Source organism: Myotis myotis, unplaced genomic scaffold (assembly GCF_014108235.1).
Source record: "Myotis myotis isolate mMyoMyo1 unplaced genomic scaffold, mMyoMyo1.p scaffold_m19_p_1, whole genome shotgun sequence".
Lineage (NCBI taxonomy): Eukaryota > Metazoa > Chordata > Mammalia > Chiroptera > Vespertilionidae > Myotis > Myotis myotis.
This window is the reverse complement of record NW_023416313.1, coordinates 185,989,406-186,005,512: the sequence shown is the minus strand read 5'-3', so window position 1 is coordinate 186,005,512 and position 16,107 is coordinate 185,989,406. Positions and strand designations below refer to the sequence as shown.

General features: G+C 49.1%; 1 protein-coding gene across 7 annotated transcripts in view; it reads left to right on the top strand.

Annotated features, from left to right (window-relative positions):
• The window catches only part of NID2 (nidogen 2), a 63,278-nt gene that overhangs the window by 14,177 nt on the left and 32,994 nt on the right, over positions 1-16,107 (top strand). For all 7 annotated transcript variants that reach the window (XR_004967242.1, XM_036306906.1, XM_036306897.1 and 4 more), the window contains exons 4-6: positions 691-1,433; positions 13,944-14,093; positions 14,524-14,769. Coding sequence is in view for 6 of the 7 variants with exons in the window: in XM_036306906.1 (XP_036162799.1) it covers positions 691-1,433; positions 13,944-14,093; positions 14,524-14,769 (1,139 nt within the window). In the remaining variant the exon portion in view is untranslated. The remainder of the gene's footprint in view (positions 1-690; positions 1,434-13,943; positions 14,094-14,523; positions 14,770-16,107) is intronic.

Genomic DNA, 16,107 nt, shown 5'->3' with positions numbered 1-16,107 from the left:
ATTTTCTCTTCTATATAATTGGGCATGGCCACTGCCTCTGCCTTGTAGATTGTACTGAAGAAAGTTAAGCACTTGACAGATAACTAACTCTTAAAAACATGTGGTAGTCATTGTTTGGCAAAAATTTTTCAGTATACATTTTCTTTCCTTTTTTTGAGAGGGAGAGGAAGGGAGAGAAATAGAGAGAGAGAAACATCGATGAGAGAGGAACAAGGATCATCATCAATCAGCTGCCTCCTGCACGTCGTCAAGCTCGCAACTTGGGCAAGTGCCCTGACTGGGAATCAAACCTGTGACCTCTTGGTTCCTGGGTCACTCAACCACTGAGCCACACAGGCTGGGCAGCATATGTTTTCTTAAAAGTAGAAGAAAGATAAATATTTTTGCATTCCCTCTTTGTTTTCAATCAGCCAGATTTTAGATAAAATGTGGATTGTAGAGCAGTCTAGCATTCTGTGAAACACAGCCTTTGAAAGTGACTATAAATAAGAGGTTGTTTATATCAAAATTCCAGTATCATCCTTTTAGTTAACATGTACATCTCATTTTATTTGTTTTTTTTCTACTCCCATGAAAACTCTGAATCTGATCTTGATAGTCTTTTAGTTTTAAATAAAATGCTCACCTTTGTAGGAAGATGGGTAGTGGCCACTTTTATTACAATGCACTGCCCCCCCCCCCTTTTTTTAGACACAGCAACCTGGGGATTCCTGGAGTGTGGGCTTTTCATATCGGCAGCGTCTCCCCACTGGACAATGTCAGGCCAGCAACAGTGGGAGGATCCCTTTCCCAAGCCCGCTCCTCAGCTTCCCGGGAGCATTCCTTCAGCCATGCTGCAGCCCTGGAAAGAAACTACAGTGAGGACGACTTGGATTATTATGGTGAGAATGAGGAGGAAACTGAATACCCACCGAGCGAACCGGAGGAGGTGTTGAAAGGCCACGGCAATATCAATGCTTCCTTCCACGCAAAGGCTGACTCGAGGCCTGTAGGGGGTGGGGTCTCTCCTCCAGATTCCTACCTGGACTCCTCTTTGCATCCAACACCCAGAAATAGGCCATTCCATCCTGAAACAGAATCTGCCTCCTTGGACTCCCAAACCAAAGAAGGGAGGCGTGTGAAGGAGATGGCCGCCCTAGATAGAAGAGGCCAGGAGGAGGCTTCGGAACAGCCATGGACCAGAGGCCCGCCTCCATCGGAGAGAGGAGAAAATGTACTGGATCCTTCCCAGGGAGCCCCACCTCCCGACCTTGAAAACAGAAGCATCCAGCCAGACGTAGATGGAGGGGCACTGCCTTCCGAAAGGGGTGCTCGCCCGGCCCATGGTGAAGGAGAGGTGGTCCTGCCCAGTTACGCCAGGCCAGGTCACGCAGCGCCACGGGATCACGGGAGGCCCGCGGAAGGGGCGGACGATAACAGTTCCAACACTGGGGGTAAGTGGTTAGAAAACCGGGTGCTAAGATCCCATTTTGAAAATGCTGGTTTTGCAGGGAGTCATACTTTTTCTCTCAGGCGAGTACGTGGAAAGTTCAGCAGAAAGAAGATTGGAACTGATTTTTAAACCCATGTTTCAGGAGATAGAGTGTCTTTCCTTTGCCAAATACATCTTGGCAGGCAAATTCTGTTTGGAATCCCTTGACGATTAATCATGTTTTTGAAAAAAATGGGCCTCATGGAGCGAGTGGGGAAGGACTGGCTTGCTCGTGCCAGCACCACTCTCAAGTGTAATGAAGTATTTGGGTTTTGAAAGTTCAGCAAAGGTATAAAACATTCCGGGGCTGCGCACACATTACAGTGATGGAGGGCGGAAGACTGGTTTGAAGTGGCTAACATTCCAGATTCTTCCCCTGTGATGGGACAGCCCTGTGCTCCCCTCGGTTAGAGCTACTTGGTGGTGCGTGGGAGGGGGGACCCACGGGGAAGGAAGATTGCTAACCACCTGTGTCTTGTCATTTCTGCTTCATGGCTGTGCAGCTGTGGTATTCGCCTCCCTGGAGCCTTGTCCTCATTTCATGACTCACTGACCTGAGTGAGGGGCCAGGAGGGAAGTGCCGGGGGCGGCAGCGGTTAATTCAGACAGATGCGGAGCCCGAGTCACCTTCTCTTCCTAGTGCAGCCTTGTCATGTCAGCTCTTTCTTCCCAGCCAGGGATGTAAACATGGAATGGGAAACTGACCACAGAGTCATTCCATTGGTTGCAGGGCCTGCTCCTCTGACCTCTAGTGGGAGGAAGGAGGTCAGAGGTGAAGGCATTCAGGACCTCCTTTTTTATTTTTTTAAACTTTTTCTGTTTTCCATCCCTTTTGCAATAAAAACATGTTGACCTAGCGAAGAGGGTCTTCTGGTTCTTCTGCAGTGGTGTGGAATTTGCATGGAGAAGCACTTATTTCAGGAGGGAGGGACCTACTTTGTGACTGAAGTGGCACTGTGTAACGGCCAGAGAGAGGGTTGTTGGTGTCAGACTCAGGTTCGAATCCTGGCTGCCACATTCCTGGCCGGGTCACACGAGGCAACTTCTGTAACCCCCAAACCTCTGGCTGCTTCTAAACATGTTGAGAGGATTAAGTGAGATATGAAGTTCTTAGATTAGTGTTGCCACCAGTTGGCTCTTCATAAGTGGTGGCTGCTGTTACTAATTATAGAAAATTTATAGCAGTGGGAATGAGATGGGGCGGGGGCAGTGGGGGCGGGCGGTGAGTAGAGAATAAGGATTGGGCTTGTTAAGTGGTTGTGCCTTAATTTGTGCCTAAAGAGTATGTGTCTGCCCAGTTGGCGATGTGAATTTTAGTGGAAGGCTTTGGAACCTTCAGACCCTCTGGACAATTCCCTGACTTTTCAGCATAAGTTCCATAGATCTAAAGAAAATTTAAAGCTAAGTATTAAAGATTTTCAGCAAAGGAATCTTGAGGCAAAGATGTATTTCTAAACGGTGTTTGCACTTGTGATTTCCTGCCCTGGGAAGAGGTTGGAATATTAAAAAGCAGACCCATGGAGTGATTTATTAAAGAGTGGAGAGGAAGGGCTGTACCCCCTGCTTTGAGCTGTGAGAGGTTGAGATCACTGGGGTAAGCGGAGGAGGTTGAGGGAACTGGCCATGGAGAACAGAGGCGGCAACCATCATGCTCCTGGGGCATGAACCATGATATTTATCAGATGCAGGAAGGCGTCTACTACTGACATCTGGGAAATGGCAAGATGCATCTGAAAAAGCTGGTTAATACACTGCGACATTCAGAAAATAAAATCTAACGAGCAACCACTGTGTTAGAGAGTGGAGAGGAAAAACTTTAAAACTTGAAAGCAGAGAGGGAAAATGGGCGAGCCTCTGTTTGCACCTCAGGCTTTAGGAAGATTGTGTGGAGTATAGAACCATGCAGTTGTTAGATACTTTCTCTTGTACAGTGTGTACCCCCCGCCTGGCCCTAAAGGAAACAGTGGCTCCCCAGAGGTCTAGCTGGCAAAAAAGGACTTCCCCTGGGGAAGCGGGAGGGTAGGAGTAGCAGAGACGTAGAGCATTGCCTGCTGACTGCCAGGCCATGGCCCAGCCTGCCTGGCTTTCTCTACGATGGAGTGGAGGAGTGTGGATTGTGGTGTTAGGTGGACTTGAGCTTGATTTCCAGCTCTGCTTTGTGGTTTTGTTACTGGAGGGGAGAGGTCCTCGTCTCCCCTGGATGGTAGTGGGGGTGGATTTCTTGTGATATCCCAAGAGGAATAATTTTCTGAGACTTGCACGGGAGAATGAGAGGTAGTAGAAAGCTTTATGTCTGTGGAATTACATCCCTGAGTGTCCCGAGTCCCATTTCCCTCAGGGCAGTCATGGAAGAAGTGTAGCTGGGGCTTAGCAGATCTGAATGCGGAGCCAGTGAACAGTTTCCTTTCCATGTTGGAGCAGAGGCCAGTCCAGCATCAGGCTAGCACAGTGTGTGTTCCCCACTGCAGTCCATCAGCCCATTGCACGTGGGGTCTGCAGGGCCACATGGCTATGGAGGAAACACAGGAGAAAGCAAGCGAGTCAAGAGCACGTGAGCAACAAGAGAGAAAAGGCCTTTGTTTAGGAGATTATGTATTTCCAAGTTTTCGCTCCCTTGCAGCGGCCATGCCCATTCTGGCCAATGATCTTTGTTCCCTGATACCATTGAGAGACAAGTACTTTCCCTACGTCACCCCAACTTTACTGGGCATGCGTCTATCTCCCCTGGTTAGGTCTCTTCCCCCAGTGTTTTGCAGGGAGGAGGCCTGTGGTTCCCTGGGGAGTGAAGAGTTGCAGCTTCCTGGTGAAGTTTCCCAAATGGCATGCCTATAATGTCTGGCTTCCCGTTTTGCTCTTTTCCTATTATTAATAACTAGCTAATTACCATGGTATCAGTTTGGGGTAAAACTTAAGCTCGGTCTGGCCAACATTTTCCTTAGTTCTAAAGTGGGAAAGTTTTAGGCCTCATTAAGTCATTATGAGCATTAAAGTTGGGCATTGGAAGCACCTCGCCTAATAAATTTTAGTAGTTTCTCCCTCAAGCTTCATAGCAGACATCTTGCTAAAACAAGAAAGTAAGATTTAGTTGAAGCCCCTCCCCCCAATATCTCTCCCTTCTCCTTTAATTTTAATTTCTCCTTTCCCCCTTAGGGACTCTTATTATAAGCTTTCCTTTTTGTTGAGAAACCTAGATTCTTTTCAGATCATGTCTCCACCAGGCAAGAATGTCCCAGTCACAAGCTAGCTCTGGCCTCAAGTATATTACTTGCCTTATTCTGTTTTCTTAGCCCAGAACCAGCAATAAAATGAGTGTGCAAGTGTCCTCTGTCCGAGCTGTCTTGTTTCTCCAGGGAGCGCTAAGGGCTGGTTGTCAAACCAGAAAGTTCCCTGGACACCTGCTGTGTGCTGCTCCGATGGAGGCACTAGTGGGAGTTTTCCCTGGCATTTGTGGGTGCCCACTGGGGCTCCGAGAGGGGACTTGGCTGTAGACTGCGCTATCACAGTCAGTCCTCAGAATTGCCCTGTGAGGTAGTAGTATTATCCTTCCCATTTTATGGAGGAGGAAACTGAGGCCTGGCAATACTGAGTGACTCGCCTGAGTAAGAGGCAGACCAAGACGACCAGACGTAGGCTGGGAAGTAACACAGCGAAGGGTGAGTCCGTGTGTATCAAGTCAGGGAACCGTGAAGGAGGAGGTGCTTGAGCCGGGCCTTTAGGCCAGAGCCTGTGTTTGCAGAGGGGAACAGTGGGGAAATATTCTGGGCAGGAGGTGATGAGAGTGGAGGTGTGGAGGTGGACACGGAGAGACAGCATGTGAGTGAATGGAGGGGGCGGGCATGAGAGAGAGAGAGAGAGAGAGAGGAGCTGCCAGTGAGGCCCAACCGCTGACTAGAATGGGGACTGCCTGCGTGTGGGTAGCAGAAGTGACATTGACTATGGGCGTCTTAAGCCTGCTGACGTGGTGCTCTGAGGAGTTGAGTCGAACCTCAGGCTGCGTGATGAATGAGAAAGGATGTGGGACACCTGGCTTTCGGGCACCTCAGGCATTGCTGCTCCATTGTGGGGCCTTCTTGTTTCTCCTAAGATGGCAGCCACGCGGGGAAAGCCCAGGTGTGACCGGATTTCCCTGTGGCTTCTAGTCCAGCCTTACTTTTGGCCTTGGGGAAGGCAGCAGGGATGCGTTGCTCATGCAGCTTCTACCCTGGGATGCACTAGAGCAGGCTCCGCAGCCCAATCCAGCTTCCCAGCAGGAAGGCCCCTCTCTGGGGGCACCTCCCGGCTGCGGAGGGTCAGTGAAGACCAGCATGGGAGAGCCTGCTGGCTCATGACAGTGGATGTAAACGCCCCGCCCCAGCCAGGGGCCTAATAACCATTGGCCGGACAGCATCACTGTGCACTGCACACAGTCATCGAAAATAAACAAACATGTAAACTGGAAGAAAAAGCATGCCACCATTTTTTGTTATAAATTCGGATGTGGTTTTTTTCACTAGTCTGTCATTTTGGGAGGTGGGGAAACTTAGCAAAGTCTGACAGCTGTGGAAAGGCGGGTCCTTTTCCTGGTGGGAGCAGTAGAACTCCTTTAAAAAAGTCGCTCCAGCCCGACCAGCATGGCTCAATGGTTGAGCATCAACCTATGAACCAGGAGGTCAGGTTCGATTCCTGGTCAGGGCATATGCCTGGTTTGTGGGCTCAGTCCCCTGTGATTCAGCCATTCAATGATTCTCTGTCATCATTGATGTTTCTATCTCTCTCTCCCTCTTCCTTCCTCTCTACAATCAATAAAACTGTATCTTTTTTTTTTCTTTTTTAAAAATATTTAATTTAAATTTTATTTTTCAGTTATACTTTACATTCAATATTATTTTGTATTAGTTTCAGGTGTACAGAATAGTGGTTAGATAATTATATACTTTACAGTGTTTCCCCCGATATTTCCAGTACCCACCTGACACCTTGCATAGTTATCATAGTATCACTGACTATATTCCCTACACTGTACTTTACATCCCCATGACTGTTTTGTAACTACCAATCTGAATTTCTTAATCCCTTCACCTCTTTCTCCCAGTCTCCCATGGCAATATGTCTCTTCTACAAGACTGGTACTTGAAAAACATTATTTTCTTATTGCATTCAGAAGACTGAGTGATTGAGGAATTCAGTTGACGGTACTGAATGTAGCAACTCCCGCTGAGCAAGAAATTTTGTGGTGATTGAAGAAGGTTTGGTCTTGGGGTAAGGAGCATTCCCAGGGAAAGGCAGTAGCACAAGATGGCTCCAGGCCTTTGACTGCACCTGAAGCTTCCGAAAGTCATGGGGGCAGGTGGTATTTTCCAACGACGGCCACAATAGCTTTAGTCTCCCACACTCTTCTACAATGGGACTTTCTACTCCCCGACCAAGAGGCCGAGTCTCATATTCCTCCCCTTGAATCTGGTGGACTGTGATTGCTTCAACCAATAGAATATGCAAAAGGGATGCTGTGTGATTCCCAAGGTACGAAAAGTGAGGCAGCTTCTCACTGTTTATTGGAACGCTTGTCTTATTCAGGCCTTCTTTTTTTTCTTTTTTCTTTTTTTTTATTGCTTAAAGTATTACAAAGGGTATTACATATGTCTCCTTTTTTCCCCCACCCTTGACAATCCCCTGGCCTCCCCTACCCCCCAGTGTCTTATGTCCATTGGTTATGCTTATATGAAAAACTGTATCTTAAAAAAAATAAAAAAGTCACTCCAGCTGCCTGGGGCAACCCCACGCAGGAAGCCCACCATCCCCCTCATGTTCGCACAATGAACTCGGTCTGTGCCTCGGAGTTTGCCCGCCTCCCACGTGGCTGGGCCAGAGCCTGGAGTGGGGGTGGGGGGGTGGGGGGGGGGGGGGGAGGCAGGGCAGGCCCAGGGCTGAAGACAAGTGCTTAAGTGTTTAGGGGAAAATGAAGATTGAAGGGTGGAGCCGAGCAAGTGAGGAGAAGTTTTCCATTTTTGTGAGAAAGAAACCGCCCCCCCCAAAAAAAAACAAAAACAAAAAACCAATTAAGATAAGTGTCAAGGACTTGGACAGCACCTTTGCTTTCTTTCCCTCTTATGTATCCTCATCCTATTTTTCTTTCTATCAAGGGTATGAGAAGAGTAAAAAAGCATTAAATGGAAAAAAGAAAGATTTAAAAATCCTCTCGTTAAGATTCCTTGAGCAACTGCCTACCCTCAGTTAACAAAGCCTTTGTAAACTGAACTCATTCATTCACACCTGGCCGGCCTCCACCTCCAGCCCTGTCCTAAAATGCCAGCACCTGTCTCGGTCATGTTGCCTCCAGGTCAGGAGCTCCCTGGCAGAGAGGGGGTCCCCAGAGGGTCTGGAAGACAGCCTGACCCTGTAAGTAACTTCAGGAGAGAGGAAGCCGTGGAATAAAAACTGCTTCTCAAAGCAGGGGCTCTAGTCCGCTTGCACATGAGGCCCTTGTTAAAAGCGCTGATTTCCATGCCCGGCCTCTAGCTTCTGAACCAGAATCTGCATTTTAAAACCAGGGTCCCTGGTGATTGTAAAGCCCACACTCGAGTACCATGGGATGTAGAGCCAGAATATCATGTAATCGCTGTGGGCCTCAGTTTTCTTATCTGTAAAATGGGGACAATATCTCCTTACCAGAATTGGAAGAAGTGTGTGCCAATACATTGGCAACCATGATGTAAAGGGCATATAAATAACCACAATAAAAATATGCCACTTTTTCTTGAGATGCTCACATCTTATCCAGCTGGGATCCAGACGCTGATTCCACACCTTCAAGTAGTTCAGCATCATTGAAGCACCTGCAATTCCCATAGGAATTGGAGAAGTCACATTAGCCAGCAGCTTGGCTTTTCTTGCCCTGATAGAGAGGTGCATGTGGGATCACGTTTCTCGCCCTTCATCAGGGAAGGCAGCTGGCCTCTGGGCTTTGAGTTACCTCCATTAAAGGGTCCTCACACTGCTTGCTTGTGGAGCTGGGCCTAAGTGGGCCACAAGCACTGAAATGGGCTTCTCAGCAGGCCAGGAGTGAATGCGAGAGCTTCCCTGAAATGCCACACGCCCCAGGAGCTGCTAGTTGATCAGATGATCAACATGAATGAGCATCCTGTAGCTCAGGAATGGGACGTTTGTGAATGCCCTGAACATGATCATCAGTGGGGAGTCCTGAGGCTCAGATTCCCAAGACCCGCCCCTAGAGAATCTGAGTTGGTAGGTCTGAGGTGTGCTCTGGGAATTTGCCTTTTTAACAGGTACCCAAGTCCGTGGTCGGCAAACCGCAGCTCGCGAGCCACATGCGGCTCTTCCACAAAATACCACATGCGGGCGTGCACATACAGTGCGATTGAAACTTTGTGGCACATGCGCAGAAGTCGGTATTTTGTGGAAGAGCCACACTCAAGGGGCCAAAGAGCCGCATGTGGCTCGCGAGCCGTGGTTTGCCGAGCCACAGTTTGCCGACCACTGCCCCAGGTGATTCCGCTGCAGTTCGGAGTCCACAGGAGGAATGCAGCGTCCTCTGAATTGGTGGAATAGCGCCTGGGCTAGGGGTAAGTCCCTGTCAGAGCTGGGTTGGCACCTCCCTGATCTAAGCTGCTGCTAGGACTGATCTCCCGCAAACCTGCTCCTCGGTCTCCCTGTCACAGTAAGTCGGCAAGACACGGGCACCCTGTGGACTCCTCTCTGTCTCTCCCCTCTCTGCTACCTCTCTCTCCTCTCTCCTCGCTCTGTCCCTCCGCTCCATCCACCAGCAGACCCTGTCAACTCCACCGTCAGATATTCCGGGTCTGGTCCCTTCTCCTCCTCGCCACCAGCACTTCCTACTACTAAGGCACCGCTCCTGCCCCAGGTTCCTGAAGTCAGATCATGTCACTCTTCTGCTCAAAACCCTCCAGCAGCTTTCCAGCTCACTCAGCCTAAAGTCCCATCCTCCCTGTGACCTAGAGGTCCTGGGAGACCTACAGGATTACCTCTCTCCCTCTCTCCTCTGTCCTCCCACAGCCCCACCCGCCTGATGGACGGCTGTCCTGCCTCCACTGTCCCCTCCTCCAGGCCTCTGCCCTAAGGCCGCCTTCTCCAGAGGCCTGACATTTAAAGGAGCAAATCCACCTTCCCCCTCTTGTCCTTCCCTGAGTTAAGTTTCTGCACAGCTCTTGACACAATCCTCCATCCTGAGTAATTTACCTGTCTGTTGACTCCTGCCTAGGAGATTGTAAGCTCAGGACAGGAATACATTCTCTTTTTCCCCACTGCTACAGACCTAAGTCCTAGACCAGCACCAGGCCCATAGTGAGTGCGCATAAATATTTGTTGAATTATTGAATGAATATTGCAACAAGCATGTACTTTTCACCTAGCAAGCCGGCCCTGTGTGAAGTGAGTACACCTGTGTGTGAAGGCAGGCATGGAAAAGGGGCCCCAAAAGCAAGCCTTATGTGCCCCCTGATTAGGAGTGAGCCTATTTTCATGCTCTGGTGTGGCTATCCTGGGGCTGGAAGGCTGAGCTTGTAACGCAGTGCTTGGTTCAGTGAATTCCATCCTGAGAATGCACTATTCCTCACACACACCAGATTTAAAAAGACTCCCCAGGCCAGCTTACCAATAACTAATTTAACCCATAGTTTGTCTCATAATTGCCTTTCCTGGGAGCCTAATCATTATTTTTGTTGTTAGAAAAATACTAGAGGCCTGGTGCACAAATTCGTGCATGGATGGGGTCCCTAGGCCTGGCTGGCGATTGGGGCTGTCTTGCCCAGTCCCGATCAGGGCTGGCTGGCCAGCCAGGGGGAGGGACCATGGGAAGTTGGCTGGCTGGGGGGAGGGACTGCAGGAGGCTGGCCAGCTGGCTCAGGGGAAGGACTGTGGAAGGTTGGCTGTGGGAGCACACTGACCACCAGGGGCAGCTCCTGCATTGAGCATCTGCCCCCTGGTGATCAGTGCATGTCATAGCTACTGGCCAGTCATAATGGTTGCTTAGGCTTTTATATATATAGACTTGAGGCTTGGTGCATGAAATTCGTGCACTGGGGGGTTGTCCCTCAGCCCAGCCTGCACCCTCTCCAATCTGGGACCACTCAGGGGATGTCCGACTGCAAGCAGTCGGACATCCCTCTCACAATCCAAGACTGCTAGCTCCCAACCGCTTGCCTGCCTGCCTGCCTGATTGCCCATAACCACTTCTGCCTGCCAGCCTGATCACCCCTAATCACTCCCCTGACAGCCTGATCAATGCCTAACTGTTCCCCTGCTGACCCAGTCGCCCCCAACTGCCCTCTCCTGCCAGCCCGATCTCCCCCAACTGCCCTCCCCTGCTGGCTTGGTCGCCCCTAACTGCCCTCCCCTGCTGGCCTGATAGCCCACAACTGCCCTCACCTGCTGGCCATCTTGTGGCTGTGGGCACTGCCATCTTTGAGGGCAGGGCAGTCAAGTAACATATTCCCTCCTTATTGGCTGTGGGCACTGCCAGCTTTGTAATGGTGTGAGGATCAATTAGCATATTCCTTCTTTATTAGGTAGGATAGCCTACATGCCAGTCAGCCTAAATTTGCACAGTTGTCTCTGTACGTTGCTGGCTGCATGGCTGTGCCTCTCTTGTTACCTATGTAAAAGCCATGCCTGCAGCTAGTTTTTTAGTTAAATTAATCTAATTCTCCATATCTGTAGTCTTCCTCCATCCCTTCTCTCCCTGTTTCATAATCTACTCTTAGAATGGTAAATGAGTTGGAGAACAAGTCTTCACAACGAAACAAACAGGGGGCATATAACACAGATCCATAATTTCCTTAATTTGGGGCAGAGCAGTATTAGAGTTTAGTTTTATTTTGAACTGAATTTCCTGAAAATGACTACACTTTAGACCTGCATGAGATTGCTTTCAGACCTTGGTGCTCAGAGTATATTAACTTAGAAAACATGATTTCTGCAATGAGGTGTGAGAAGAAGTGTCATCCCGATTTCAGAGATGAGGAAACTGAGAGACTGCCTTTCTGTAGTTTCCCCCCAGCAGTCTGAGTCATGGTGGGGTAAGCTCTAGAGCTTGGGACCCTCTGCCCCTGCCCCCACTCTTCCCTTGGGTTCTAGAGGGAGAGTCTGGATGGCAGCCCAGGCCGTGAGCACACTCGCAAGTGTGCCAGTCCCTCCAGGTGCCACTTCTTTGCACTTAGTTGTAACTTTGAGCTGGAGAAAACAGACTTTGACACACCCAAGCCACATTCATTTCTTTTTACTTCAACTAGGGTTTTATCTCCTTTCTTAAACCACAGGTAGACAGTGATATATAGCTTCCCTCACAGGAGCCTCTTAGAATAATTTTTATCATTCTGTCTTGAGTTTTTGTCACTTTTCTGTTTTAAAAACTGTTCAGGGTTAGTATGCCGCGTTTTTTATTTTTATCAGGCTGGGATTTCTCAGCTATATCATGTAGGCCCTGTCCCAAATCTTGAGTCACCAACTTCCTTCTCACTAGTTTCCCAGTCAGATGTTCCCCTGAAGTCAAGAGTCTGTGCTGCCACCCCCTCAGCTTGCTGCGTTCTCAGGAATCTAAGCAGCACTCACGTGCTGTCCAAAAGCTCCTGCTTCTACTCTCACTTCCTCTTACCTGTGTTTTCCCAGGGTGCTACGATACCCATTGGATAATCTCTGCTGTCTTCTGCCATTAAGCCTGATGGCTCAAACCTTCCTTGCTGAAGCCTCCGCTGACTGGCCCCAGACCCCTGATCAGATCCTTAACCCGCTCTCATGATGAATGGACCAGGCTTCCCTGGAAGGGTAATAGAATCCTGGGCCAGACTTCCTGAGTTCAGACCCAGCTCTGCCACCTCCTGCCCCTGTGACTTCAGGAAGGTCACTTTAACCTGTACCTCAGCTTGTTCATCTATGAAACAGGGATCAAAATTGTCCCCTGCTCTATGGAAATTAAGAATTCAAGTTCATAGGATAGTGTCCAGCATACATTAAGCACTAGTTCAGTGTTAACTTTGTTCTGCCTGGTGGATACAAGTCTTTATGAAACTACTAGAGGCCCAGTGCATGAAATTCGTGCACAGGTAAGGTCCCTAGGCCTGGCCAGCGATCAGGGCCAATTGATTGGGGCCTTCTGGCTGCTGGCCAGGGCCTTCCTACCCTGGCTTCTGGCTGCCAGCTGGGTCCTTCCTTCATTCCGCACCACCCCCTGGTGGTCAGTGCACGTCATAGAGAGTGGTCGAACTCCCATTCAGTAGAACTTCCAAGGGGACAATTTGCATATCAGCCTTTTATTATATAGGATATTGTGACATACAGTGCTACATCTTCCTCCCACTGGTTTCTTTGTTTTTGTTCTCTGCTGGAATACTGGACAAATATTGATTTTTTTCATCATCTTGCTTCCCCTCTCATTCCCTCCTTTCTAGACCTAGACCTGGGACACAACTACCTAAATTAGGGTGTCCGTCTTCCCTGGGAGCTGGCTCCTCACAGCAGCATCAGTCTAGCACTAGAGTTCTGTGCCTTCCCTTTGGTCAGCGTGCTCCAGAGTCACCGCCCAATACCAGCTCCTGGGGATACAGGAGCAGAGGTGTGCACAGCCCCTTGGCCTCCTGGTGGCTATGCTTAGGATTGGCATCATCCCCAGTGTCAGGGAAAAAGCCTTCCCTTGTCCATCAATGCCCACCCACAGCCACATCCCACCTTTTTGGCCATTTCCTTTATGATCGATGGCGTTTGCTCCAATTCCTTTATTTCTTGGTAGCACTTGGAAGCTTGCTTTTACCCAGGCCTACTGTGGCTTCCTAGGAGACTGTGGTGGTGGCCAGGCTCTACTACTGCATGAAGTCCTGCTTGTTTCACAAGAAACTTTGCAAAGGCTCAGAGCATTTAACAGCTGGATGGATTCCCAGGTCTTTCCCTCCATCTTCTCCCACACACTTTCCTTAAGGGAGCTGTGTGTTCTTTAAGCCCTTCTCCTAAAAAAAAAAAAAAATTTTTTTTCTGGGTAGTGAGACAAGCTATAGGCTATTCTCTTTAGGTTCAGGGTCACCTAAAAGAAGAGAAGAATGAATGGTTAGGCATAAAATGACATTTGTTTCTCTCTTTTGTCTTCCTCTCAGGGGATCATTACTAGCAGTTTGGACCAGAATTGCTGATCTTTGGCCATGTTTGACCCCCAAGCTGGCAGTTTTGTACAGTTCATCCTAACACGATCTTACTGGTGGGCTCTCTGTTACTCTCTCCAAGCAGAGTGCACTGCTCATGCTGGCTCACCAGCCTGGCAATGAGACCAGGTGGAAGCCCTCTCGCCAGAAAACCAAGCAAGTTAATCCCCCTGCATTGAATGTTATTCCTGTCTCTTAAACATCAATGCCCATGCGTTGGTTACAATCTAAACTGATGTTACAGAGCAGATACGGTGTCCACAATGAAGCTGGCAGCATCGAGGATGCTGGGATCGCCTAGTCCTTTAATGCAGGTTTGTTTGACTTTCCAGACTTCTTGTACAGAACTCCCAACAAGGAGACCTGTGAACACAACCACCAAGCGTGCTCCCGGAACGCCTTCTGCACTGACTACGCCGCTGGCTTCTGCTGCCACTGCCAGTCCCAGTTTAACGGAAATGGGGAGCACTGTCTGCCGAGAGGTGAGGCGTCCCAGCATGATTAGGGCTGGGGGCTGCTCCGTGCCTATTTCTGCCGCTTGCTCATGTCTAGCTGCCACTGGGAGCTCTGTTTGTAGACCTTGTACCTCTGCTACCTGAACCGAAGCCCTAGCAACTCGCAGATGCTCAGTGAATGTTTGAGGGATGAACATGTTTGGGCTGATGTCCCAATTTGAGGATTAACTAGAAATGTTTCCTCCTTTTTGCCAGCTCATTAGAGTCAAAGTGGATGAGAGAGAGGGATGATGGGAGAAAAGAGGTCGAAGACAGGTGTATTTCATACTGAGATGGATAATTGGTTGATTCGAGGAATCATGGAAATGGCTAATGATTGAGTTTGGGGGGGTTGCAGTGGAATTATGTTTTCTGTGGGCCCCTCCCCAGCCTGGATGATGGTCTTGCTGTTTTTCAGGGGCACCTCATCGAGTCAATGGGAAGGTGAATGGCCACCTCCTCGTGGACCACACCCCCGTGACCTTCACGGACGTGGACCTGCATGCTTACATTGTGAGCAATGATGGCAGAGCCTACACAGCCATCAGCCACATCCCACAGCCCGCCGCCCAGGCCCTTCTCCCCCTCACACCCATCGGAGGCCTGTTTGGCTGGCTCTTCGCTTTAGAGAAACCAGGCTTTGAGAACGGCTTCAGCTTCACAGGTAAGCAGGGCCTCTGAGAGGGCCAGTGGTCACTGTGGCTTTGGTGGCATTGCTCCTTGGATTCTTATTCAGTGGGAGAGGATTTGCCTCTTCAGTGTCCCAGAGCCACAGGTGTATAGTTTCCTGTCTGGAAGCAGCTGGGGATGGTTTGACCTCACAGGACTGTTTTTGAAAGACTGTGATTTCTTCTAAATGGCACCTGCTCCAATTCCTTTGTTTTGGGTAGCACCAATGGCCCTCTTGTTTTAATGGGCAGAATACGTGGGAGATGGAAGGGACTGCTGGAGCATTGAGCTACCCTGACCCACTGTGGCTTCCTCTAAGTTGTCCTGACAAATAGAATATTCCATTTGGAGCATTTGTGTCTTCTCGCCCCCATTTGTTGAAGCTTGTTGGTCAGGCCTTGTTTAATTAGGTTGTAATGCACAGGTCTGTCCAATGGGGAGGCACAGATGGTAACAATAGGGCACCTGGAGATGATAGACCGTCATGGGAAAGGGCGTGCCTTTCCTCTCCTCCCGCCCCCACCACCCTGACCTGTAAGCGTAGAGACCAGAGCTGCTCAGACTGTATCCAGCACCAGATCCCCTGGGGTCCTTGTGAAAATGCAGCTTCTCCTTCAGTAGGCTCGGGTGGGGTCTGATTTTGTTTTCCCAACAAGCTCCCAGGCGATGCTCGTGCTGTGTAAGGACCACCCTGTGATAGCGAGAGTGCAGAGGGTAATTTTGGCTTCTCTGCTCTCCACCTGAAAAAGCTTGTTTCCTGGTAGATTTATCTTATTGCACAGAAAGTGCTGAGAGAAAAGTCCCCCCCGCCCCACCCCCAGCTGTAGAGCTCACAGCTGTTAGAGGATCTTGCTCTTAATAAGGGTTTGACTAAAACCTTGAGTCAAAAGTAGATAAATATAATAGAGTATACCCAGTTACATTTGAATTTCAGATAAACAATAAATAATTTTAATAACTTAATGTAAACATGCCCCAAATATTGTGTGGGACATGCTTATGCTAAAAATATATTCATGCCCTAACCAGTTTGGCTCAGTGGATAGAGCACCGGCCTGCGGACTCAAGGGCCCCAGGTTCGATTCCGGCCAAGGGCATATACCTTGGTTGCCAGCACATACCCAGTAGGGAGGGTGCAGGAAGCAGCTGATCGACGTTTCTAACTCTCTATCCCTCTCCCTTTCTCGCTCTGTAAAAAATCAATAAAATATATTAAAAAAATTTTTTAAAGAGACAAAAGAAAGCATTCATTATTTATCTGAAATTGAATGTAACAAGGTATCCTGTTTTGTTTGTTTGTTTGTTTTGCTAATTTGGGCACCCTTGGAAAGAG